Genomic DNA, 26,918 nt, shown 5'->3' with positions numbered 1-26,918 from the left:
TGCAGAAGCCAGCTTGCCTCTCAGAAGATTAGGGAGTGGACGGTGGAGGTGATGGAAGGCTGTGTCTCTCTCCACGCTGGGCGAGACCCCCACGGCTCATTCTGCAGCTGAGGGAGCGAGGCTCGGGCTGTCAGGCGTCAGAGGCAGGCTCTGGGTCCGGAGTCCGTGGCCTCCTGGCCACCCTCCTTTGGCTCACTCGCAAGGTCCTGGCGGAGGCGTGGGGCGCTGTGAATGGAGGGGAAGCTGCAGCTGGATGAAGACGCGCACTGGAGGCCATGATCTAGCTAAAGGTGGCTGGGCTTTCCAAGCCGGTGGGCTCTGGCTTCGCTCTGCCACTCCGCATGTGTCCGGACCCTCCACTGCTCTGGGAAGGGAGGGTCAGAGCCCAGACAGAGGCTGCTCAGCCGAGTTCAGCAGGAAGGCCAGTCTTCCCTTCCGTGACATTAGCTCTGAAACGAACGAGCCCACAGCAAATCGCTCCAGTGGGATCCTGGAGAGGGTGAGAAGGCTTGGCAGGGCCTCGTATGTCGTGGTTTAACAAGGTAGAAATGCATCGGCGGAATCGGACAATCACTTCTGGAGAGATTGTTCCAAGGCTCTTGTGGCTGAGGCTGAGGCCCAGGGTCCTGGGGCATATGGTGTAACTTAACGAAAACACCGCTGGATTTGGAGTCCAAGGACCTGGATGACTTTGGCCAAGTCCCATGAGCTCTGGGCCTGTTTCCTCGCCTGGAAACAAGGGAGTTTGACGGCCTGAAAGGCCCTTCCAGCTCTACGGCCAGAGGCCCAGAATCTTTGGTTAATTTTATTTTTTCAATCAACATGCATTGCTTTTCTTCCTCCCACCTCCCGGGGAAAAAAGAAAAACAAAAGTGTTGAACAAACATGCACCGTCAAGCAAAGCAAGTTCCTGCACTGTCCAAAATTGCAAGTGTCCTTCTTCATCCAGCCCGTCAACCTTCATCATCATCATCATCGTCGTCAGTCTGCTAAAACAGAACGTCATGGTTGGAAAGGCCCTTTGGACACACAAGGTCCAAGCTAGACGGGCCGTCCGGATCATTTCTGTCCACCCTTCACCTTACGCATTACAGGATGCTAAGTTGCCCCTTAAATGCAGGACATATAGCAATGGAGATTTGGGGGGCGGGTCACTCTGTGGAACGATTTTCCTCCCACAGGTGGTCAGGGTTATGTTTCTCCCTTGAAATTCTCTGGTGCCTTTAAATGGGCTAGCAGGAGCTGGCACTTGAGAGCTGGGTGTTCACTCATTCCTGCCAGTGGGCGGGCGGAGATGCAACTCCACCCACCATCCTGGAAGCTAAGCTCTTCATGCAGGCCAGGCTCTTTGCTATTCCAAGCTAAGGCGGGCTGGTCTAGCGTCTTACCTTTCCTCCCGATTTGTCCCAATTGCTGGGAACCACCCCTGCAAGTCTCAGATTGTAGGGGATGGCTGGAGTTCTAGGGAATGAAGACTCCTTCAATATGGTCTTCCCTCTTGAGCCCTCAAAGGCTGCTCCAGTAAGAGAACCTTGGAGATATCAGGGGAGCTTCTGGCTCCTATGTGGGCTCAAGCAATAGGCGTGGTCGGGCCCTGTTGAAGTGGACTGGAAGGCGCCTGGGGCAGAAAGGACCTGGCGGTGGGGTGGGGCTCACTGGCCAAATTCTGGCTGTCTAGACAGGAATCCCTTCTAACAAAATCCCCAAGTGGTCATCCCGCCTTTGCCCAGAGGCCTCCAGTGACCCAGGAGTGGGCTCCTCAAAACTGCCCATTCTGCTTTCGAATAGCTCTTATTTAGAACCTTTCCTAACATCAAGCTGAAATCCAATCCATGGAAATTTCAACCCATTTTTCTTACTTTTGCATCCAGAGGCCAGGGTAGAGGCAGAGGGAGTACATTCCAGGCTGGGGGGCCAGGGTTGGCAGTGAAAAGGACCAGAGACAACAGATGGAACTCCACAGGTGAGGCACAGAGGTCAATTGGTCCAGACTGTAAGGATGTACGATTTCACGTATGATGAGGCTAGTGTGAAGGGACTGGAAAAGCTAAAAGGGCGAATTGACGTTGTGTCCCAGAGGCGGCAAGCCCCCCCGCTGGAGCAGCCTGAGGAGGGCAGTGACACGGTCAGACGTGCACTTTGCAGCTGTGTGGAGGAGGCCAGAGGATGGCACCTCCTGGCCACACAAAAAAGTGTTTCTGGAGGAAGCATGACAAGGCTGGCTATGTGGGGTGAGGGAGGCGGAGGGGGCCTGGCTGCCCCACCGCCTACCCCAGAGTGGAAGTGACTCAGGGCATCCCCCCGCCCCCTGGGGCCCTTGCCTGGCAACCACAGCTCTCGGAAATGATAAGCATTCCAATTTGTCTGTTGCCCACCACTACCACCATGACGACGAACACACTCATATCCCCCCGAGTCATCCCACTGATCGCTGGCTAGGCCAGAGCAGACTGCCTCCGAGTCTCCCCTGCAGTTCTCTTCGCCTGTCCCACTCCACTTGACCCACTCCTGCCGCCAGTCTTGCCGGCCTTTCTGCTGCACCCTCTGGGAGGCTGCTTCCACAGGGGACGCACTTCTCAGCTCTCCCTTCTCCTCGTTCTCGTGCTCCGTCCATCCGCTGGCCCGCACTGAGAACCGGCTCCCCTAACACTGCTGAAGCCCTGGCCCTATTCTAGATGGAACCGGCCCGGGCAGGGGACAGCAGGCCCACCACCTCCCTCTGGAACACGTGGCTCTTCACCCAGCCCCATCCCAGACACCCTCATGAGCCCCGCCTCTACTAGTGGGAGGCCTGTCTGTAGTGGGGAGTATTCCCCGCCATTTCTCCCCAGTGAGGTGAATATGTAAACCAACCAGGTAAGAGCAAACCCAAGGCGCGAGAAAAAGGGGATTCTCACACTCATGAGATTAATAGTTTATTGGTTTTCTAAAATACGCATTTCAAAGAGACTCCAAAACTGAGGTTTTGACAATATTTTGGCAAATCTTTAGCTTGTGGATGAAGAATTATGATGGTAAGTTTTCATGACAGATACATCCACTCCAAGCAAACTACTGAGACTCGTGGGAAATGTTCCATGAATATATAACCTATGATTTCCTAAAGCAAAGAGCATAGCTAAGCAATGCCTACAGTATTTTAGTTACACAAAATAAAGACTTTCTCCCTCCCCCCCAAAAGTAATGCCAGCGCCGCTTCCTGCACAGGAGCATGGCCACTTACCTGGCAATGACTGACTCCTTGGCTGTGGGGAAGACCTAGTTTTCCACTGATCGCAAACGGACAGTTTGGGTACAACGTTAGAGACACGTGTACTCTGTAACCGCTAACAAGACGGAGCAAGTTTTTACAGTGTTCCGCTATGAGAACCCACGGAGGGACTGCTGCTAGTCTGCAGCGGAAGCCCCGACCGATTCCTGGACTCCACTGATCCCTCTTTTGGGGGTCGTGATCAGCGGCCACGTCCACTACAGTAGGGTGGAACTCGTAGGGACCACCGAGCAGATTTAAATATGCCTTAATTTAACAGTCGTCAAGCAGTCTCAAAATCAGCTCCACAGTCAAAAGTCTTCCAGCTAATTTTAAAACAGTAGACATGCTCTTTAGATTTTCTGAATATCAAATTATATACACACATATACACGGAGACATGACACAGAGGCTAATAAAAAGTTTCTCAATTGATTTTACAGTTGCATTTTCTGGAAAAGTTAGTGTTCATCCTTTTAACCTTCCAAATCACTGACAAAATTGTTGATCAACTTGCAAAGAGTGGAGTCTGAAGCAATCCGATAGAGGAAACAGCTCTGAAATACTCTGAATTTTTGAGTGCTACTTAAGACTATTTTGGAAACTCACACCTAAATGCCAAAAATGCATCAAGCGCGTTCACGATAGAGGCAAACATAATATTTTCTGATCTTCCCATGATCCACTGCGACAGATGTCGCCTACACCTGCAGCCGCTCTGCAGCAGCACGACACGCACAGACACGGGGCCCTCCTCGACTTGAGATCAGCGTTCGGGGACTGGTGCCATAATTTAAGTAGAAGTGAACAGGAGGACAAAAAGGTGTATAAAAAAGTCTAACTGTACAGGGCCTTGAAATAAAACACATCTCAAAAGTATCACTAAGAAAATGAACTGTAAGTTTTTAATTTGAGATGCAGATGACATAGGAAAATAATCAATTAAACAAAAAAATAATCAGCTGAACCCACCATTCAATTGGAGAAAGAAAAGAGAGAAAGATGTGGGAAGGATTATTGGAATCCATGATAAGAAAGCTAGCCAGGGAGAAAAGGACTCTGGGTATTTCTTGGTTGTACTGCCTTTCACACTCAGACCTCCAGATCTGCATCAGGAAGAGGGTCTCACAAACCCCCAGTGACGTGACCAACTCGTCTGTCTCCAAGGGCACACGCCCCTGAAGCCCAAAGCAACAGAACCATCATCCTGTGCAAGAAAAGAAATATGGACGTTCTCCACACCACGTGTGTGTCCGCCGGCACGGATGCAGACGCGCGCGCACGCACACATACACACGCACACGCACACACACGTCTGTGGGGGCAGCACGTCGGGGATGGCTTCCTGCCGGGTCACTGAATCGCTTCGACGTAATTCGCTGGGTACAAGCCGACCTGGCCGCCGTCCAAACGTCCTTTGCACCAGCCTTGCTCATCTTCATCCTCGATTTTGGTCAGCTCGTCCCCTGGGAGAAACAAGGCAAAGAAAGACTGGGGGTGAGCAGCTGAGGCGAGCAGCTGAGGAGAGCTGGAGGCGACGAGGAGTGGGCCTGGGGCTCTCTCCAGGAGGCCGTCACTGAGTCCAAGGGTCCCCGTCAGTTCCCCACGGACACGTGGCCTACACAGAAACAGTCACATCAGTGACAGGGAAGGCTCAGCGGAGGATCCTGAACCGAACGAGAGAAGTGAGAGACCTCCAATGAAAGTGCAGGAATGAACCTAACGCAGCAAGTGAGGGGGAGGGGGACACACATTTCTAGAGCACCTACTGTGTGCCACGCGCTGGGCTAGCACTTTACAGTCACTATCTCCTTTAATCTCCATAGCTATGGGGGGGTCTGATGCCGTTATGAGCCCCTTTTACAGCTGAGAAAACTGAGGCAAACACAGGTTAAGTGACTTGCCTAGGGTCACACAGCTCGGGTTGAAGGCTGGATTTGAATTCAGGTGTTTTCCTGACTCCAGGCTTAGCGCTGTAACCACTGAGCCACCAGATTCAGGAAAGGGAGGCAAATTAAGTTGGAAAAAAAACTCTTTGCCTCAAAAAGCTGATAAAACCTGACATCCGGTATGTATGCAGCACAATGACACAAATCTACAAGACCAAGAGTCATATTCCAAGAGACGGCCGAAGGATGTCAGAGTTAGGGAAGAGAAAGATTTTCCAAATTAGCAATATGATCTCTGAGGCCGTTTAAAAAGCAGCTTCTGCACCGCATCAGCTCTGCCCCGGTCACGCCACCCGGCTGGTACGTCCTTGACCATGGAGATGGAAGTCAACGTACCGGCTTTGAAACTCAGCTCATCGTGTTCCTGGCCCTCGTAGTCATAGAGGGCTCGCACCCGCACCTCGGTCGCACAGGTGGCGTCTTCATCAAATGGGTTGGAGTCCCCATTTGCATCCGTGGAGGAGAATGGATTATTGGCTTCCTCGTCAGACCACTCGGTCTGGTAACTCTGGGTTTTCTCATAGCTGCTGACACTGAAAAGAGACGTGCGATTACTTCTCCTCGTTCCAGGGCCGGCAGACCTGCGGTGAGTGACCAGAGCCCCCGCCCGCTGCCAGGGCAGCCCCAGAGCTTGGACGCGGGGTGGGGCGTGCCCTCTATGGCCCTCGTGGTAGCCTGGAGGGGAGGGACAGCAGGACACCCAAGCCACATTCACGATGGGAGCCCAGGGACAGAGCGAGGGCCTGACAGCACCTTCAGTCCCTCTCTGAGCAGAGACCACTGGGAAAGCCAAGCTGCAGCAGATAATGCCCAGCAGAGTGGTCACCCTCTCTGGGCACGGGACAGCCTAGCGTCTAAAACGTGGTTAAAAGGAGGACGAGGAGGAAGCACCCCGACGGTGTTAGCCAGCGCGGGCCCCCGGGGGCCGACCGAGAACAGAGGAAGAGAGAGACGTTAGGTGCGCGAGAGTGAGTCTGCGTTCAGGTCTTCATGCAGGGGAGTGCCGCCACGCCCCGCCCTGGGAAGCCCTGAGTGGAAAGAGCGCGACAGAGCGAGGAGGAAGACAGAACGGCAAACTCTTTCACCAACTTTTTCGGCTTATTGTCCTCCTTCTCACTGACAGTGCTCTCCGTGTCGTCTTCGTCCTCAAAGGGGTTGTAACTGGAGTGTGACTGCACTGACTGTACTGTGTCACTCTGGACACTAAGGTTACTATGTGGGAAAGAAAAAGCAGCAGAATGACCCCACCTCGTGGGAGGCAGCGCACAGATGTCCCTGGCCGCGCCAGGCTGGGCGGAGGAGGGGAGGGCGGCCAGGGGCTGGCCACGTGCTTGGGGCTCCTGACTTCGCTCTCAGGGAAACCTCCGTCCTGCACAAGGAGACCGGCCTGTCTGCGCACTCCCAGAGCGGGGCTGACGGGCCAGAGCAGCCCTCGGTGGCACCCCTTCCACCTCCGGCCTGGGCTACAGGAGCGGCAGCAGCTTCTGAGAGGGCCCAGAGCACAGTCCCCCGGGGAAGGGCAGGCCTCATGGGGCAGGGGCAGGGCTCGGCATCGCTGAAGGTGACTGTCCCATCCCAGAGGTGGGGACGCACGGGGGCGCAGGAGAAAGACACCTGGCCACGGCCGGGAGGGGCTGGCTTTCTTTTACTCCAGCTGCGGATGTGATAAAGGCTATCTTTGGTGAGGGACTAACCCAGCCGGCAGTATTTGGGGCATCTGAGTGTGGCAGACTTTTGGCTGGCCAGGCAGAGCCCCCCATCTGAGGGTCGGCTGTGCCTCAGCAGGAGGTGTTATCCAGCCCTTTGCTGAAAGCCCGTCCCGCCTGGGGACCCATTCAGACAGGAGGTGGGCCCAATCACCACCCACTCCCCAGCTGAGTCTGTCTGGAAGAGCCAAGCAGAAGCTCTGGTCAAACCCTTGCGAACTAATGCCCAGCCCTTCCCACTGGGTGACCACAGGGCCCTGAGCAGCTCAGACGCCAGTGCCCTCACGCTCTCTTGGATATCCTGGGCACGGGGCTGCCCTTCCTCTGAGGCACACAAACCCAGTTACAATCATATTTGACAGGAAGAGAACCTGGGAAAGCAGGCCCTTGTCACTAAGTGCCCAAGGCCTGGCTCCTGTAGACAAGTGCCACCCCCGGGCTGGGAGTAGCTTATCACCAGACGCTTCGTGGAGCTGAGGAGCTGGCCACAGCCAGATTCCTTGGGAGAGCCCCTAAGCTCCAGCACCACGGCACCTACGTCTGCAGGAATCATCTTTGCCCTGGCCAATGCGGGGACGCCCTTCCCTCTGGGCCACTCCTTCCAGCTGGCTCCCGTCATATCCCCCCTTCCCCCCTGACACTGGGAGCCTCTTAAGGGCAGGGAAGACCCCATGTTTAAAATTTTTCACATCTCTAGTGCCTTGTACCTAGTATGAATGGAAAAGTGCAGAAGTGGACTGACGCTGGACTTTGCCCCCAGTGGGCCCAGAAAGCTCCCGGTGCCTGGCAGCTATCCACAGTGCCACCTGCCAGCAGGGGCTGAAGGAAGGGGCTTCTCAGCCCTCTGCGTGGGAGTCACTGTCAGAGCTCCCTGAGGCCCAGTGGGGCCTAGGCTGGGGGGCAGGCACAGTCCTCCCAAGAGCATGAGAGCGCGGACTGCCCCCAGCACATGCTCCGCTATTCTCAGGGTACGGGACGCTTTGGGACAGTCAGCTCCCATCTGTAGGAGGCTCAAGGCTGGACACCAGGCAAGGCCGACTTCCTACCCCGGCCAAGTCGCTGACTCATGTCTGAAGTGAGGAACGTCCAGAGGCAGCAGTGGGGAAGCGAGTGAAGCTGCCTGAAAGATCCCATCATCCCACAGACCAGTCAAGTGGATGAGGCCCCAGAAATGGCCACAGGAAACAGTGGCCCCGCCCCCCCCCCCCGCCCCAGGAAGGGGCGGCGGGCAGACGGCGAAGGCCCTTCGGGTGTTTGGCCCGGGCCTGGACCCCAAAGGCCACCCTGGCGTGCTCTCGGCATCCCAGTGAGCACGGAGACCGCCAGGCCCTGTGCAGCCGCACTGCCCGTCACCTCCTCTGCTCGTGTCTGGCGGTCCAGCGCCCACACTGCTGCTCACCTGCTATGCTTGCTGGGCAGGGCCTGGTCGCCCGTCTGGCTGATCCCCGTTAGAGTCACGCCGTCCGAAGCCTTCTTCTTCTCTCGCCTGCTCAGCGTCCGGTTCAGATCCGCGGACCACTCCTGGACGACGAGCAGAGCAGGGGGAAAGGAGAAACGTATAAAAAGGAGACGTTGGACGTCTGCCCCCCCCACCTTGTCCTCAGTTTCCCTTCTGTCCCTTATCACCACAGAACAGCCGTCACCCTACAGCACTTCAGGGCTTACCAAGAGCTCCCTGCCAGGATGGACGGGCCAGCCAAGCAGCGCCCATTCCACAGAGAAGGAAAACAAGGCTCTCTGGGTGCAACAGGATATCAAGTGACCTTACCTGACCCTCTGACGTCCCTTTCATACATAAGCAATCTTCTGAGGGGCATCCAGGTGATGTCCTGGGGACGCTCAGAGGCTAAATAAGGGCTCAAGGGCGAGTCTCAGGCCCTGTGGACTGGCCCTCCCAGGAGGAGATGCGGGGCGTGTCTCGGGGGACAAGAAATCCCACAGAGGGAGGGACGGGCCCCCCTCCATCACAGAACAACCATTCTCTCCTTTCTGTTCCTCGGCCTAATGTTACCGTCACTGTCAACAACAATTTCTAGAGAGGCAATGAGACGGACAGCCAGCCTCAGCATCTGCTAGTCCTGGGTTCAGTCCCACTGGTCCCCCCACTGGCAGTTTCCAGACTCTTCATGCAGATGAGTTCACCCCCAGCCTGGGGAGGGGTTTCTCCCAGGATGAGAAGACAGCTCTGACCCCTCCCTTCAGCCCCCTGAGGCCTCCAGGTTTACAGAGCATATAGCTGATGGCGGGAGCCCCCCAAAAGAGGGCAGGAGACTAGACTCCCTGCTTCTGCTTGCGCTCTACAAGTAAACAAAGGCTTCATTCTAAACACCAAGAAGACCCCGCCATGTGTACGTTCAGGGGATGGGGCCAAGCCCAAGGCCACGCAGACAGGCCTTCCTCTTTTGGACAGTGACTGCACGTCCACCGAGCCCAGCCCACCCTTTCGTATATACAGCAACCAAGCAATAAGCCTCTATGAAGCCCCTACTACATGCCAGGCCCTGATCAGGAGCCAGGCATGCCAGGCAGAAGGAAACAGCGTCCATGCAGGAGAGAGCATGCGTGTTCAGAGGCGCAGACAACACGGATACACAGCAGAGACGAGGGGACAGTCACATGCATGAACCCCCACCGTGTCAGCAAGAGGAGGGGCCTGGAGAGACCCTCGGATAGGGCTCTTCACCTGGGCCTCCCAGACTCTCATCAACATCGACAGGAGAAAAGGACAGCTCTGTCTCCACTAATCTCTAACTGAAACCAAGCATCTCCTCCCATTCTTTACAACACGATTTTGGGAAGGCGTCCTGAGCTTCCCCAGCCCGTAAAGGGGTCCCTGACCAAAAGAGACTTTGGAAGCTCAGAGCTCGGCCCAGGCCTCCGCAGGCCGAAGGTGGGGTTTAGGAGGCTGCCCCGAGGCCTGAGAAAGGCCAGGCTGGGTCTCTTTACCTCAAGATAAGGCCAGCCACCATTTCCAGGAAGGACTTCAAACTATGTTCATGAGGGTCACGCGCCTGTAGGAAAGCTGGTCTGATGGCAGTCTGGCTCACCCCACCAAGCTGTGTGAAAGCAACCTCAGGCTGCCGACCAAAACGGGAGCTGAGCAGCTCACTGAGGAGGCAGGATGACGAGCTTCTGACCACTTTCCCTCTTTGCTTTTTCCACTGGCCCTAGGAATGGCTGGGTTTTCATCTGGATCCTATGCTGGAGCTCTGGCAGGCTTGTGTCTCTCTGCCTTGTTTACTCTTTACTGCACTAGAAACAGGTGATGTGTGTGTGTGTGTGTATGCGCGTGCGCGTGCGCGGGGGGACGAGGGGTAGTATAACCCCCCTGCAGGAGACATGAAGGAGGCAGCTAGGACTCCATTTTTCAGGGGAAAAAGGTGTTCTGCACGAATTTTACTTTCTCCAGTTTTCTGTCGAGTACAACCTGGCCGGGTGCTACATGCAGTCTGCTCTGACTCATCTGTCCACTGACCTTGACTCAGAGAAGCCACCTGAGAGCCAAGGTGCATGCTGGGATTTGGTAAACAAGAACAGGAGCTGCTCCCGCTCAAACGAGGTGCAGGCCGAAGGCACGCATGAACACTAACAATAAAGTAGAACTTACTTCATCCTTGGGACACGGAAAGCATAAAAGGCAAGATCATTTCATTAGAAAAGACTGAAACCTGAATGGAGGCGGCTCACAGGGCCTCCCTCCCTCCTCCCTCGGGCAGGGCAGCCTCCCCAGGACATCACTAGCTAGCGCCCCCCGGCTCCAGCAGTCCCCAGGGCTGGCCATGGTGTATGGCCCTGGCTCCTTGTCCCAAGTTAATGGGGAGAAGAAGCTGCTGAATGCCCAGAGAGCGGGCAGGGCCTGGCTGCCCAGTCTTCCTCTGCCCAGCAAGTTTCAGTGGGGAGCACCAGGAGCTCGTGGCAGGCTCGGGCAGGCGAGGACGCTGACCCCGTTCAGAGGAAGGTCACCCCATGGGGGTTCCTAACTCAGCAGCCTTCCTAGCAGGGCCCCGGGCGGCAGAAATGGTTTCTCTCACCCATTTCCCTGGAGCATCACTAAAATGCAGCAGGTGGGGAGGAGCAGGAATCTCTGGCAGGTGAATTTATGGATTCTCTGCCCGTCCCCTGGGCATGAGTCAGGACACACCCGGCTATGGTTACATCCAGCACGGCTGCTTCCAGCCAAGCCAGGTTATGGGGCTCCAAAGTACAGACAGTCTGCCAGGGTTATCAGGGCGTCTCCAAAGTGGAGTTATTCCTGAGAAACTTCACTGTCTTTGCTGGTAAAAACAAAAAAACAACTAACAACTCCACAGACAGATGAAGACAGATATTTCCCAGGCTCCATACTGAGATTCAAAGGGCCCAATTGCCTCATTCCACAAAGAAGTGACCGCAGGCCCACAGAGTCGCCCGGTAAGCATAGCTGTTCAAGCTGGAGCAGGCCGCTATGATCCAGCTCCCTTCGGAGGGGCTAGCAGGGAGTTCTGGGGCTGGACCACAGGTCCATAGCCTGCAGAGGCCACCTCTCCACCCACAGAGCACCTCGTATCCATTTCAGAAGAAAGAGAACTTAGAGCACCGGCCCTGAAGTCAGGAGGACCTGAGTTCAAATCTGGCCTCAGACCAAACACTTGACACCTACTAGCTGTGTGACCCTGGGCAAGTCACTTAACCCCCGTTGCCTAAAAATAAAAAAAAATTTAAAAAAAAAGGAGAATTCTATTTGCCAAGATCTCTGTCAAATTTCAACAATTAAAGGAAAGCAAGAAGAGCCAGGCTGATTGAGGACAAAGCTGATTAACCTGTATCATCACTCACCAAGAAAACATCCGAGATCTTTAAGGGAATTGTAAAACGGGAGAAAAATGGCCCCTTAAGCTCAAAGTCCCCACCCCCTTCCAGGAGCCATGCTGGCAAACCTGGATTCTTGCTCCGATGAAACCATGGAGTTCAGGGCAAGGCCCACAGAACTTTTTATTATTTAGGATCCCAGAGCAGAGCACAGATCTAGGGGCCTCCAAGCCTCCATTTTACAGAGAAGGAAAACCAAGGCTCAGGGTCACTCGGGCAGTATCAGCAGAGGCCTTGGAACACAGGGCCTGTGACTGCAGTCAGCACACGTGCCCCAGGCCTGCAGAGCACCAACTCACTTTTGTTACTACATCCTATCTAACTAAGCAACCTTTCCCGCACGAGCGATGTTGGTCACAATACAGCCTAAGGGTAGGAAGAGTCCTTCACTACTGCAGCCCCACCTGGCCCTCTCCTTAGCTCCCCCAGGCATCTGGTGTCTGGCTGCGGTGCTGGACAGCTCCAGTAGGAGGCAGAGCCCAGCCCTGGCCCCTCTGCCTCCCACCCACACATTACTGTTCTGATCGCTGTGTCCCCAGGGTCTCCCCCAGGGTCTCTGCTCCTCCAGAATAAATGTTCACAGTCTCTTCAGCTGTGGACGCTGTCCATCCAGCCCAGCCTGCCGGGCCCTGGACCGCTGTCCCAGCTTAATGTACAGTTCTTTCTGCCCATTGCTAGGGCCAAATGATTCCAGAGACGATTCACGCCCCCCGCCCTGTCAGTCTTCACTGACATCACTGCGCCAACCGTGGGCTAGCTGAAGACGGTCTCTCTGCAACGAAGTGCACAGCCCCACTCTGGCCGCCCCTTCCTTCCCAGAACAAGGGTGAAAGAAAAGGCCCGGGGGTGGGGGGGCTGGCCGCCTACCTCAAACTGGGGCCAGTTCATGGACATGCCCGGGCCGTGGTTGGCTCGGAACCACCGGAGGTCCTCCACAGCGTCTGCTGCCTGGATGCTCTGCTCCAGCTCTCTGTAGATGTTCTTGTAGCTAGACCGGGAGATAACAGGCAGGGTCGTCACTACGAGAAGCAGCCCCTTCCCGAAGCCTGCGGACATCGCCACGCGGCCCCCTACCATTCAGCTACGAGGCAAACGCCGGCTCAAATGAGCCAGGGAACAAGTCGCAGGCGTCTGGGGAGCACGGTTTGTGCTGCGCACGGGCAGATAACAGGCATTCCTGCTGTGCCCGGGCCCTGCCCGCAGGTGCATCTGCAGAACTGAACCAGGTGCACAAACCCTTCTCATAGCAATTAGGAGAGAAGGGAACAGAAGCTATACTAACAGCTTCTTTCAGAGACTTTATGATGACCCGTGGAAGAGGTGGTATAGTAAAAAGCCCATTTTACAGATGAAGAAACAGGTCCAGAGGAGAGACGTCATTTGCCAAGAGTCACAGAGCCAGTAAGGGACAAGCTGGGGACCCAAATCTCCCTCCTGTGGGTGACTGTCCAGGGAGCTTTTCAGTTCTATGACGAGTCACACAGAAAGCTCAGGAGCGACACCTTCTAACTCCGAGGGTGACAGGAAGGAGTCAGAGCAGCCTTACAGAGGACCCCATGTGCGAACTGAGCTTTGAAGGAGAAAAAGGAGGGCAAGAACCCCAGAAAAAGCCTTTCTCATGTTTCAGAGGACACAAAGTGATGAGAGCCAGGCTTTAGGGACCGCTAAACGAGAGAATCCTATTCCGACTCCAAGGACAAAGCAGGGCCTGTCAGAGGAGGCACCCCGCGCCCCCTCCCATCTGGCCGAGTCCCGAGTTGCACACTGCTGGGCAGCCTGGCACCGCCCGCCCGAGCCCAGGGCTGGCTGCTAGGTGGCAGTATTCCCTACCCGCCCTCCGGGGGGAATCTGATAGTCAGGACGTGAGGGCAGGGCTCCCTGCGGAGAATCCCTGCGATCCTTAACCTCAGCTTTTGATCCCTGGAGCTGCTGCTTTCATGTTTCCATCACTACAATACTCAACAAGCATTTGTTAGGCACCTACTGTGTGCCAGGTCCCGTGCTGAGCTCTGGGGATACAAAGAAAGGCCGAAGGCGGTCCCTGCCCTCGAGGAGCTTATACTCCCTGCCAGCCACCGTGCCCGTGTCAGACACAGGCAGGGTAAGCCGGACATAAGCAGCAGGGAGAAGGCGCCAGAATCCAGGCAGAGGAGGAAAGGCTTCCGGCAGAAGGCAGGGGCCTGGCTGAGAGCCGCAGGAGCGCCCGCGCCCGGCTGCCACATGCTGCGCCCACAATTTATCTGCATTTATTTCCCGCTCACTGTCCCTCACATTCCTTCTGTAACCCCAGCCACACGGCTCTCCTGCCTGGGCTCTCTACGGCTTAGCAGCAGGACTCTACCGGGCGCTAACCCACCCCTCCACCACCCGACTGGGAGAGAGGAGACCCCTGGAGGAGAAAGCAGGGACTACGTCCCACAGCGTGTGTGTCCTGTCTGACGAGAGCATGTTCCGGATGGAGGAAGCCAAAGCGGGTGAGGGCTGCCTGGAGGAAGCAGACTCAGAGAAGGCTGGAACGGCAGGCCCCCAGCAGGGTCAGGCCCCAGGGCATGGAGGATCGCAGCGGGGTTTAGAGGGAGATGTGGCAACCATCTGGTGCCCTTCCTCATTTTAAAGATGAATCTGGGGTCACGTGCCAGGGTTCCAGACAGGCAGAACCAGGGTTCACACCCAGCACTTTGGTATTATTGCTTCCAAAGCCCAGAGCTTCAGCTAACTCAGACCCCGGGTGGACAGGCTTCCTCCAATCCAGGATGACAAAATGGTGGCGTCAGAGGGGATCGCAGGGGTCTGGCACCCGGCCACCATCGAGCCCACACGTGGTTCTCCTCCACATCAGTGTGACAGAACACCTAACACCCACCAGGCACCCGCTACCGGTACGACTGTGTGCTTGGCTTGGACAATACAGATTCTGCCCGCCAGGACCTCACGGTCCTAGGCAGGCAGTCACGCACTGAGTGTGAAGACATTTCTCCATCTGGGACGGCTCGTTCAGCTTTCAGATGGCGCTAACGATTAGGAATTCTGTTTGCAGGCCAGGCTGACACCCCTCTCCCTGCAGCTCCCACCTGGAGCCCCAGAGAACAAGGGCCCGAGGCTCACATCCTCCCCTCCAGGGTCCCGACACCACCTCCCCACCCTGGGGGCACCCCCGTGTGTGCCCACTGTGATGGGGCATGGCCCCCCCCAGGGTAGAGGACCGCACCCCGGGGGCCCTGGGCCAAGATCAGTGCTCCCACACACGCACCATTTCCTTGTCTTGCAGCCTCTCATCTATATCCTGTGACCAGCTTATGACCAGGCCCGCTTTTCTAAGATTCACATGCAGATGTGGCACGGCACAAGCCCTGGACGTGTCAGTGATGATGGCGGTGTGGGCACTGCCCACGTCACAGAAACCTTCCCTTGATGCATGAGCTGCCTCCCCCTTTGCCAGGGAGCTCCTCGAGGGCAGGGACAAGGGTTTTTGCCTTTCCTTGTACCCCTGGTACAAGGGAAGCTCCTGCTCAGCATGGAGCCCAGCACACAGCAGGTGCTTAATGAGTGCTTGCTGACCACACACAGATTTGTTCTGCACGGAGCCATGCCAGGAGAGATGATGGTAACCTCACTTGAGGACCCTCGGCCCGAAGGCTTTACCTGGCAGTGTTGGACAGGTCGAGATGCTTCTGAATCTCCAGCATCACCTCCCGGAAGAAGCGCAGGCGTTTCTCCTCAAACTGCTGGCACTGCTCGAACACCTGTTCCATGTTCTCCATGTACTGGGGGGTCCCCTGGTCCAGCTCCTTCAGGGACTTCTCGTACTTCTCCTTGGTCTGGAAGAGAGCCGCCCGCCCCGGTCACACATGACAAAGGACTCACCATCCCGCCCGCAGCCTCCTGGCCTGCCCTGAGCCAGCCCCCGCACCTTCTCCTCCATCGCTAGCATTTAGGTGGCACCTGAGGGCAAAGTGCTTACAAACAACCTCTCCCTGTCAGAGAGAAAAGCGGGATAGCCTCAGGCCGCTCATTCTCTCCCATTCCACCAGGCCATCCAGGTTTGGCTGTCAACGAATATGCACTGATTAAGCACCTGCTGTGCGCGAGGCACTGTGCCAGGAACAGGATTACAAAGACCAGAGTGAAAGAAAGAGTCCCTCCCTTTAAGGAGTTTATAGCCAAGCAGTGAAATAATGGTGACAGACAGACAGACAGACAGACGTGCGTGTGATTGTGTGTAGATGTACAAAATAATCATAATGTAGTTTGTTGGGGTTTTTTGGGGGGTGGGGTTGGGGGAGGGTGCTCCAAGACAGGGGGAGTCAGAAAAGGCTTTGAGCAGAAGTTGAGGCTGGCTACTGAGAGGCAGGAGGAGGACGGAGGGCATGCCAGGGGTGGAGGACAGCCTGTGCAAAGGCCCAGAGAGGAGAGATTGGACAGCTAGAGGATCAGTCTAGCTTGAATAGGGACGAGTGGATCCCAGGTTTGGAAAGGGAGGGGGCAGCTGTGAAGGGCTTTAAAGGCCAACCAGGACTTTATGTTTGATTCTGGAGGCAGTAGGGAGCCCTAGACTATATGGAGGAAGAGAGGTGCCTGGTCACCTCCGGGCTTTCAGAATCACTCGGGCAGCTGCAGGGAGGGGGGAGAGTTGAGGCAGAGCTCAATCGGAGGCTTAGAGAACAGTCCTGGAAGGAGCCGTGACAAGGTCTGAGCCAGCGGCTGTCAGGGAGTGCAGGGAAGTCAATCCACTGGCTCTGCAGGGTCAGGGGCAGGGAGGGATCATGGCCGACGTGAAGGTTTTAAACTAGAAGGACGGGAGCACCTTTAATCAGTATGGGGAGGTAAGGAGAGGAATGGGCTGGGGGGCCCAAGGGCATGTGTTTAGTCACAGCCAGGCTGCATCTGAGGCGCGCCTGCAGGACGTGTGTCTGGTAGGCAGATGGCAACGTGCGGCTGGAACCGTGGTTCTGGGAGTTGACTGGGATTAAACCCACGGGAGCTGGTGATTCACCAAGTCAGAATCAAGGGGCTCAGGCCAGGCTCAGGGACCCTTGGAAGCGACCACGGAGAATGAGCCAGCAGTGGAGGCCGAGAAGGCGCTTTCAGAGAGGCCTAAGGAGAACCAAGAGAGTGCGGTGCTAGAAGAGCCCGGGGAGGGAGGGAGGGAGAGCCAGAAGAAGTGGGTGCTTAACAGTATCACGAGCCGCAGAGGCAAAGCTGGGGAGAAATGAGAAAAAGCTTCAGACGAGGGCAATCTGGAGACCGCCGCTAACTTGGGGGAGCGCAGATGCACTGGAACGATGAGGTCACAGAAAAACAGATTTTCCCCCGGAGCGCGGCTGTGAAAGGGAAGGAAGATGGGGACAGAAAGGTCTAGTGGGGGGCTCTCCAGGGGCATGTCTGGAAAGAGTGGGGAAGGAGCCAGTGTGTAAGGAGCGATGGGGCGGGGGTCACTGTGAGGGAAGACAGGAGGGCAGGGAATCATGGGTACGTGCAGAGAGCACTGGCCCCGGTGGACAGGAAGGGATGATTTCAAGGGTTGGAGGTACAGAGACACAAAGGAAATAGCCCAGGAATGACCGGTGCCCTGACGGGCACCCGAGGACCTGGCCCTCTGCAGCCCTGTCTCGGGGTCTAGGACAAACCATGCCCCCTCCAGCGGACCGCCTGCCACCACCTTCCCTATGTCTACAAGGATCTTTCTCCGTTATTTCAAACTCGTCCTTCCAGGACCAGCTCAGACTCAGCCACTTCCAGCAAGTCTCCCCAAAGTCAGAAGCGATTTCTTTCTCCTACGTCACGTCTCTCGTACACTGACCACGTGTCACCGTGTATCCCATCCCCCATCATGCTTTTGATGGGAGCAGGACTTGGTGTCTTTTCATCTTTTTACCTGGGAAGGGTCAGCAGAAGATACACTTCCTACCTTATATCCTGCTCACTTCTAGAATAACTGAAAGTGGCCCCCCACCGCCCTCACCGTATCCCAGCATGCAGGTTCTGGTCCCTAACGCACCTTTTTCCTAGAACCTGACCTCGTGGTCACCTCTTCTCTGCGGGATTCAGCCAATCTTCTCTTTCTTATAGCCCGCTCTTGCAAGGGGCCCTCCCTCATCTCCTCTCCTTTCCCAAGCTCCAGGGGAGTGCTCCTGGGTGTTCCTCAGAGAGCTCGGCTTCACCGGCTCTGGCGTCCTGACCACACTGCTCTCTCATATCCTTGGATACAAGTAGACCGCCTCTCATCCCATTTGATTTTTACATTTTTAAAGTTGTGTTCAAGCCTTTTCTTTTTGTTACCACAGAAAATGCTGCTGTGAGTGAATACTCCGGTCTGTATGAGACCTTCCCCTCTGGGGGACAGGTCGAGGCTTGGGACCTATGGCTCAAAACAGAATCCCTGTTTCCCAGAATGCAAAGACAACCACAGCTCTTCCTTCCTGCTTTTCTGGGGCCCTTCAAACACTGACTATCTCTGTCTTTTGACATCTTTGCTGATTTGCTGAATGCAAGATGAAACCTAAACAGCTACACTGCTCTCATTTCAGATCTGGAGCAATCTGGCACATCGCTGCTGATCCTCTGAAATCCTCCTTTTGAAAACTGTCTGCTCAGAGCCTCTGGCCCTCCCCTCCCTTGGAGTCTGACTGCCTGGTTTCATCTCGAAATGACTAGGGCTAAACCTGGGGCCTTGTACACAGTCTATGCTTAACAAAACCCCGAAACCCCGGCTCTACCACTGACTGCTCGTGAGACCTTGGGCAAGCCACCTGTGCTCAACCTCTGCTGACAAAGATGGAAACCAGGGCTCTGAGAGACTTACACTATCCCACTCACCTTACTGGGTGACTGCAAAGAAAGCCCTTTGCAAACCTCAGAGCGCTTCTATGTTAAGTGGGACCAGCCACTATCATGCCTTGTGAACTGTAAAGCCCTCTCCATATGGGGATGCCACGAGTGCCACAGACTCAGAAGACCAGGATTCTCTGTCCCGAAAATCCTGTGGTGCCTCCGGTCACAGCAAAGTGGGACTCTTCCTTCCTTATTTCTTTTTCCATTTTTTTTGGTGAGGCAGTTGGGATTAAGTGACTTGCCCAGAGTCACACAGCTAGTGAGTATTAGGTGTCTGAGGCCAGATTTGAACTCAGGTCCTCCTGACTCCTGGGCCAGCGCTCTATCCACTGTGCCACCTAGCTACCCTCTCTTTCCTTCTTTTTAAAATCTAGGTTAACAAATACACGTGTGTGTGTGTGTGTCCAGATACACATATGTATGAATGTTCAACATTCCACAGACCTGTCAATCTAGTTACTTAATTTATTTTTAGTTTTCAGCAATCACTTCCAGAGGCTTTTGAGTTTTAAATTTTCTTCCCCTCCCTCCCCAAGACAGCCCGCAATCTGATATAGGCTCTACAAATATATTCCAATTAAACATATTTTCACATTAGTCATGTCGTAAAGAAGAATTAGAACCAATAGGAGGAACCACCAGAAAGAGAAAACAAAAACAAAATAGAAGAAAAAAAATAGCAAATAGTCTGCTTCCATCTGCATTCAGACTCCATGGTTCTTTCTCTGGGTGTGGATGGCATTTTCCATCACGAGGCCTTTGGAGATGTCTTGGATCCTTGCATGGCTGAGAAGAGCTAAGTCTATCAAAGTCAGTCATCACACAGCGTGGCTGTTACCGTGTATGACGTTCTCCTGGTTCTGCTCTCTTCACTCAGCATCAGACCATACAAGTCTTTCCAGGTTTTTCCGCAGTCTGCCTGCTCATCATTTCTTGTAGCACAATAGCATTGCATTCCATTCACAGACCACAACTTGCTCAGCCATTCCCCATCTGATGGGCATCCCCCCAATTTACTGGGAGGAATTTTGACGAGGATGAGTGTAAAGTCTCCCGTGTTGATGGTGCTTCTTTGGGAGAGGAGGAGCTTCCTCAGACGGGCCCCTGACCGGAGGAAGCTGGGCCGGGCGGCTTCCTCTCCTGTCAGGTCTGTCAGCTGAGGCTGGATTTCACACCACGTGCCTCTTGTTGTGGTTTTTAAGAACGTGTGCTACTCCAAAAAACATGGAAAACTGCTAGCTCTTTGCGACCACATTTCCGTGACTGTTAGAAATACTGCAGTGGCTGGTAATGTGGGAAAGTCGGATGTCTCGACAACAGCAACGGCAGAAATGGCTTAACAGTTACGTGCCAGGCCCTGTGCTAAGTGCTTTATGGGTATTGTCCATGTGACCCAAACGATCCCATGAGGTAGATGCTGTTATTATTCCGTTTTTACAGACGAGGAAACCGAGATGGGCAGCAGGGATGTGACTTGTCCAGGGTCACACAGCTAGAAAGTGTCTGAGGTAGGATTTGAACTCGGGTCTCCCTGACTGCAGACCTGGTGCTCTGGGCACAGTGACGCTCCCTACCTGTCCACCTAAGATTGTTCACATCCACAAGGACACAGCCTCAGTCATACCGAAGGGAAAGAACCGACAAACTTGCCGTGGCCAGAAAGGGCTCCCCGAGGGCCCCCAGAGCGGGGCAGGCGGCACTGCTCCTCGCCGGGGGGCCCGGGCTGCTGGAGGCTGGACACACAGCGTAGGGATGAGTGTGAGCTGCTTCCTGGGGCTGTGCAGCACCTGTCAGCTGCCTTGCTAAGATCTAAACAGTAATAACAGCAGCATTCGGTGATCTCCAAACGGGATAAAGTGCTTCAGATTTCTCACCCCATTTGATCCACACACCAACCCGAGGAGGGAGGGGCTGTTAAGGTCTTCATTTGACAGATAAGGAAACTGAGGCGGAGAGAGATTAAACGCCATGCCCAGAGTCACTCGGCTAAGAAGGGCTTGAGGCAGGTAAACTGTCCTCTCCAGCATTCTCCAGGTCGAAAAGGACATGAGGTTAATCTGTTCCGACCTGCTCCTGATGGATGTGGCTCTGGGAGAGTGACCTCCTTTCCCGGGGGTTCACTAAACACAATAATACATTAATAATACATTCTGGAAATAGAGTCACGCCGGGGGAGCTGGAGTTTGCAGATTCTCTTCTCTCTGCTTTCGGAATCTCAGGACGATCCCAGCCCTTCTCCAGGGACGTGGCTTTTCTCTGCGTCTCCCTCATAGTCCAGAGATTCAGCACACTTCCTAAAGACTCACTTCAGTGCAAAGGGGAGGAGAGCCTCCCCCCGCCCCAGACACGGCTGGCTCCGACGTTCACCAGCGGCCTCGCTCTCATGGGCAGGAACAACACTGGGTAACGCCGGCGGGACGTGGTGGACAATGAAGACGGTTACTCATGAGGGCATGATTTCGGAGCCAGCTGCCTGGTACAGTCAGGCTACTGACATACAACAGAAGGGATAACAGTCATGAACAAATGAGTAACACTAAGCATAGCGTGCATTCATAGAGCTGCTTTTAGGTTTGCAAAGCACTTTACAAATATCATCTCATCTGACCCTGATGATGACTGGGAGGAAGGTGTGCTGTTACTATCTTTGTTTGCTAGATGAGGAAACTGAGGCAGACAGAAGTGAAGTGATTTGCCCAGGGTCACACAAATAGTAATGGCCCGAGTCATATTTGAACTCAGATCCCCTTGACTCCAGGGCCAGCGCTCTACCAGCCCCAACCTGACCTGTTTAAACAGCGTGTGGACACTGAACGAGCGATGGGTGACGACGCTGACATTTCCTACCGAAGGGTCACCAGAAGAGGCTCGGAGCTGTCCCAGCCGGCAAACCCGAGGAAAGCAGTGCGGCAGAGAATCCCACACACAGCAGCCTGGGTCTGAGGCCTGGCTCCGCCCCTCCCTCCCTGGGCGACCGTGGCCACAAGACTTCACCTCACCAGGCCTCAGGCCCCTGAGGGGACTAGCCCGGATCATCTCCGCTTCTTTGGCTTTTCAACCCCTGATCCAAGGGTGCCCTGACAAGGAGAAATCTGGCCACCCAGGGCCACGCTGCTGAAGACTCTCGCTTCACTGGCAGAACCTTGGGGAGGAGGATGCTGGAGCCACCCTGGGCTCTCCTCTCCCAGGCCGTGCTGAATAAGGAGGCAGACACAGCATCCAAGGAAGGAGAACACAGCGAGAGGGGCAGGACTGGCCGAGTCGCCGTCCGGGTCGGCGCCGGAGGAGATGGACATTTGAGGCCACGAGTGCAAGAGAACGTGCCATATAAGGGGGGCAAACACCGCTGAGCAGGCTGCGTGCCTCCCCTGCTTTCTGTCCTGAATCCAAGACTTTCAGAGCAGGAAGGGAGCTCCCCAAGCACTAGACAAGACCGGCAAACCCGCCGGTGGGTGCGCAGCTCCTTCCGACGCCCTCCAACCAGAGGAAGTGCATCGCCGCCCCCCGACTGTTTGCTCACCTCGAGGCTGAACTTGCTGCCTCCCACCCCGGACGTGAGGTTCCTGGTTCTGCTCTTGGTCTCAGCGTTCTTCCCACCACACTCACTCAGAATCTGCAGACGGCCCCCGGGGCCTCAACCACCCAACTCCCTGGGGGGTTTTCTTCTCCAGGCTGACCAAGCATCACGGGGCCCCTTCACCGTCCTGGCTGTCGTCCTGGGACACTCTGCGCCCAGAACTGACCCCGATTCTGCAGCTGGGGTCCAATCAGAGCTGAATACAGGGGGACCGTCCCTTCCCGATTCGAGGAAGGTGGTCTCAGCTTTCTTGGCCATCACCTCCCCCCTAAAGCCCATGAGACGACAGAGTACCCGGGCCAGCCTTCCCCAATCCCAAAATAAGAGTTTACACTTCTTCGGTGACGTCACATCTGATCTGGTCCAGTGATCTAGCCATGGAGGCTCTGTCATCCACGCTCTCACTGAGAACATTCTGGACGGGAGGATGAGACGGGACACGGCCAGACTGCGGACGATGCCATCTTTAGTCAGCTGACAGACCGAAAGGCCAGGCTCGCGACATCCCTCTGTGCTGACCGGGCACCGGTTGAAAAGCATTCAATTCAGTGGAGTAAAATGGGGCCCCGAAGGCCCTCCTCCAACAAGGGGCGTCCGGTGTGTGTCAGGCACATCCGAGAGTCCTCAACGGGTACGATGACAACACAGAACTCAGATGACCATGTGACTCTCGCTATCGAGCGGGGTGTAACAGAGGGAGGCCACCAAGGGCATTTCCTGTCACCTGCAGACTGGCCAGAGGATCCACATGGAAAAGCCATTTCCTTTAGGTGGGGAGGGGCTGCAGGTGCTGCTGTGCATGGAGGACATCCCAGAACAAGGCAGGGCCTTCCTATGGGACTGTCATTTCCCTCTAAAGCTAGATGTCACCCAAGAGACATCCGGCTTCTTCTCCAGACTCTGCGGGGTCGGGCACCCAGGTCTCGGACAGAACCAAAGGTGGGTCAGCCTGCACTGGAATTCATGCAGCCGCCTTGTCAATGACCTCGAGGCTCTCCCGGAAGCAGAGTCCCCTACTTTTCACACCCCCAGCCTTCTGGGGGTGACACGGGGCTGACACTGTAAACTGTCCCAATCTCCAAAGACTTCAAACTGCAGATTGCTGAAAGGGCAGCCAAGAGATGTAAACAGTCTAAAATAATCCTCCCCCTAAGGCTTCTGTGTAAAAAGCAGCCCTTGATAAAACATCAGGGCTGGATGAGGAAGTAGGCCTGGCCCGGCCTGCGGCAGTCAGAGAATGCGCCATGACCTCCCAGGCCACCGGAGGCTACCCGATACCGTCCTCCCCTTGGGAGGGTACAGAGGCAGCTCCCGATGGCTCCAAACACGCTCGTGGCCCAGAGGCTCCCAGACATATCAGTGGAGAGAGCTCTCTACGTGGATGAAGGCAGACGTGGGACCCTCCCAAGCGTGCACAGCACAGGCTGGTGCCACGTGGGGCTCAAGGGGGGAAGGACGCGGAAGGTCCAGTGGAAGGTCTTGAGATCAGACACTGACTCCAATACTTCAATTAAATGAAATTCAGCCAAGAGTGAGTAAGGGTCCCTGACGTGCGAAGCACAATTCCCCAATCTCAGACCTTAGTTCCTCCCTCAACCTCACTCCCTCTACTTCTCCTTTCTCCCTTCTGCCCTTTCCCTTCCATTCTCACATCTGAGAGTGTGCATGCGTATGGGTGTATGAGTGCGTGTGCGTGTGCACATGTGTGCGCATGTGTGCACGCACATGTGTGTGTGTGTGTGTGTGTGTGTGCATGCGCGCCCCCCGCCCCCCTCTCCCTTCCCCCCCCCGCCCCCTTTCCCCCCCCCCCCCCCCCCCGGCCCCCCCCCCCCCCCCATCTGGGTCTCCTCTCTCCTGTGTGACGGCTACCTCCCAGTCACCCCTGCTGCCTCTTCCTCCAGGGCACGTCCCCTCCCTAATGGAGAGGGCCCTGAGGCTCGGCTCTTTCTGCAGGGTCCCCTGGCACCTCCCGCCGATGACGCAGATCCGTCCAGCTCACCCCGGCCTCCCGGCTGACCTGCAGCATCACCTGCGTACGTCGCCGCCTGCCTCCTAGCATCCCAAACAGCCTTTCCTTTGGATACCTCAAGCTCGATACAACTCCTCGCCTCCCTCCCAGGCTCACTTTCCTGAACGCCACACAATCCTGGCCCCGTCTTCGCTGAACCCTCTCTACTTACACGCCCCTCACCGTAATCCAGGTCCCTGTCATCAGCACTGGACACTGCAGCCTCCCCTTCCTCAGGCTCCCCACGCCCATCCCCCACACAGCTCCCACAGTGGCATTTCTGAAGCACAGGGCCCACCCCGTCGGGCACCCTGTCCTACAGGAGAAACCAAACTCATCTTTGTGACATCAAAACCCCTTCACCAGCAGCCCCCGGGCACCTCCCTGGTCACTGAGCACGGGACTCCCGTTCATGCATTCTATGGGCCAACCCTGCCGGCCTGCTGGGGGTTCTTAGACGTGACGCCCACCTCCTGCCCCCAGGCCTTTGCACAGTCAGCGCATGAGCGTTTGTGAGGTGCCTACTATGTGTCAAGCACTACGCTAAGCAGCAGGAATACAAAGAAAGGGAAAAAGACCTACCTGGGAGACAACAGGTAAACCACCGTGCACGTACAACACACACGCGGTATGGATGGGAGAAGATCTGGGAGGAAACGGGGTGAAGTGGGGGAGGGGTCGGGGGGGAGAGGGGACCTGGCAGAAGGTGGGACTTGAAGCAAGCCGAGGTAGCTAAAAAGTGCGGTGGGGAGCAGTGTACAGATGAGGGGGAGAGCCGGGGGAAGGGCCCAGGGACACAAACTGCCTCCCAGAAGCCCGGGTTTCCATCTGAGCTCAGCTTAAATGAAGCCTCCTCCAGGCAGCCTTCCTTGATCTACTCCCCACTCCCAGCTACTCTGGACTGACTCTGTGCATACGCTGTCCAGGCTTTCCTGTGTCCACGCTGCATCCCCTGACAGAATGTAAGCTCCTTGAGGCCAGGGACTGGTTCACCTTGGTTTCTCCATCCCCTGTGCCTGACAGAGTTACCAGCACAAAAGAGGACCTTATGAATGCTTGTTGATTGTATGTGTGTGTGTGCATGCGCATCGCACGTGCGTGTGACTGAAAAGTGCAAGAAGACATGCAGAAGAGAAGAGAAGGAAGGCCACATGAGAAGGACCCGGGCCGTACAAGACACACTCACAGCTTCTCGTACAACCTTCTCTTTCGGTCCTTTGTCTGGAAATGGCGATGGGTGTTGATGACCGCCAAGCACCCAGACAGAAAGATTTGACAAGGGCCTGTGGCCTGAGGGACTGCTACCTGCGCCTGTGGATGTACCTTCAGCACATCCTGCTTGCACTTGTCCACTTTGTCCTGGAGCTTCCTGAGCTGCTCTGGGTTGAGCGCAGGGTCTGCTTTGCTGTTGCTCTCCCGGGACACGGCCAGCTTCTCCTCTTTGCAGGCGGCGTGGTACGCCTTCTTGGACGCCTCCACCTACAGGGAACATTTCTCAGCGTTATATTCTCGGACTTAGGAGCTGCCGGCTGAGGCTACTTAAGATGTGGACTAGAAGGAAAAAAGCAAGAATGTTTCAGCCGTGTACGTGGCAACCCCAAACCAAAGGACCTTCCTCCACAGGAAAATATCTGAGATGAGGGAAGAGGTGGGAGAGAAAGACACACAGCCCAGAGCCGAAGGAGAAGTGAGGAAAGCTGGATGTCCCACTGCAAGACGGGCTCCATGGGTGAGTCTGAAGAGGAGGAAGGCCCCAAAACGCACAGGGAAAGCCTGCTCAAGAGAACCAGGTGGCACCATCTCAGCAGAGGGAGTAGATGTAGCCCAGGGCTCCTGGCCTACTCGAGAGCAAGCTTGCCAGTGACCTGCGCCATGGCTTTAATGAGCACGGCAAAGAGGAAGATGGGCCAGAGTGGGAACCGTCTCACTCCAGAACCAGCCCTCCCACAAGGAAGCGCCTGCCCGAGGCAGAAAGGACAGTGCCATACTTAGCCAGGTACCTCCTTGAGCTTCTTCGCCCAGGGCTTTTGGGCCTTCCTGAATCCATCCTCCGCCTCGCGGGTCTCCTTGAATCCCCCCATCATCTGCTTATGAAATGCCTCCTTCTGCCAATTCTTGATCTTCTCAAAATCCTCATTCATCAGGGAGGCCTTCACTTCGAGATGCAGCTCGCTCACCTTCTCCGCTTCGGACATGACGGCATTCCAGGCCTTTTCGACGGTCCCGTATTGTGGACCTAGACACAACAGAGGAGCGCATTTGGGACTGAGTGGCAGGACCTGGGCAACCACCGATATGGAGGCTGATGCTGGACTTCCATTTTCATGACAAATCTACCCACCACCCCCGGCCCCAATGCTGCTCATTGATTGGTCACTTCCCACTTGGGAAGTCTAGGTGAAAATGTAAGACAGATATACTGTAAAGGAGCTGAGGCTTTTGGGGGGGAGGGGGTGTAATTGGAGAGGTAGAAGGAATCAAATTTAAACCCCCTCCCACTGGCCACTCTTCTAAAAGGACTGGCGGAGAGAGAGAAGGCAAAATAGGCCACATTTCCCCACTTGGAGAAAATAAAAAGTTACTTGGCCTGAAAAATGTTGATGTTACAGGGTGCCACATTTCAGCTTGGAATAATTAGCAACTGTTCCCAAATGGAGGGGCCGCAGTTTTTACAGATGACCCAAGTGGCAGAATTCTAACCCGCTGCCTTTGGCATCACCCACCAACGTGGCATATCCACGCCTGTGAG

General features: G+C 55.4%; 1 protein-coding gene across 4 annotated transcripts in view; it reads right to left on the bottom strand.

The window, feature by feature from the left end:
- Window positions 1–2,902: 2,902 nt before the first annotated feature.
- PACSIN2 (protein kinase C and casein kinase substrate in neurons 2) overlaps window positions 2,903–26,918 on the bottom strand; it is a 161,526-nt gene continuing 137,510 nt past the window's right edge. For 3 of the 4 annotated variants that reach the window (XM_027854241.1, XM_027854240.1, XM_027854242.1), the window contains 8 exons: window positions 26,170–26,405; window positions 25,493–25,648; window positions 15,396–15,571; window positions 12,621–12,741; window positions 8,305–8,426; window positions 6,289–6,411; window positions 5,536–5,732; window positions 2,903–4,716 (listed from right to left, as the gene is read on the bottom strand). In XM_027854241.1, coding sequence (XP_027710042.1) covers window positions 4,604–4,716; window positions 5,536–5,732; window positions 6,289–6,411; window positions 8,305–8,426; window positions 12,621–12,741; window positions 15,396–15,571; window positions 25,493–25,648; window positions 26,170–26,405 — 1,244 coding nt within the window. In that variant the 3' untranslated portion in view covers window positions 2,903–4,603. The remainder of the gene's footprint in view (window positions 4,717–5,535; window positions 5,733–6,288; window positions 6,412–8,304; window positions 8,427–12,620; window positions 12,742–15,395; window positions 15,572–25,492; window positions 25,649–26,169; window positions 26,406–26,918) is intronic. The other variant, XM_027854243.1, reaches the window with a different exon arrangement.

Source organism: Vombatus ursinus, unplaced genomic scaffold (assembly GCF_900497805.2).
Source record: "Vombatus ursinus unplaced genomic scaffold, bare-nosed wombat genome assembly UNPS02010394.1, whole genome shotgun sequence".
NCBI lineage: Eukaryota > Metazoa > Chordata > Mammalia > Diprotodontia > Vombatidae > Vombatus > Vombatus ursinus.
This window is presented reverse-complemented; position numbering and strand designations above follow the sequence as displayed.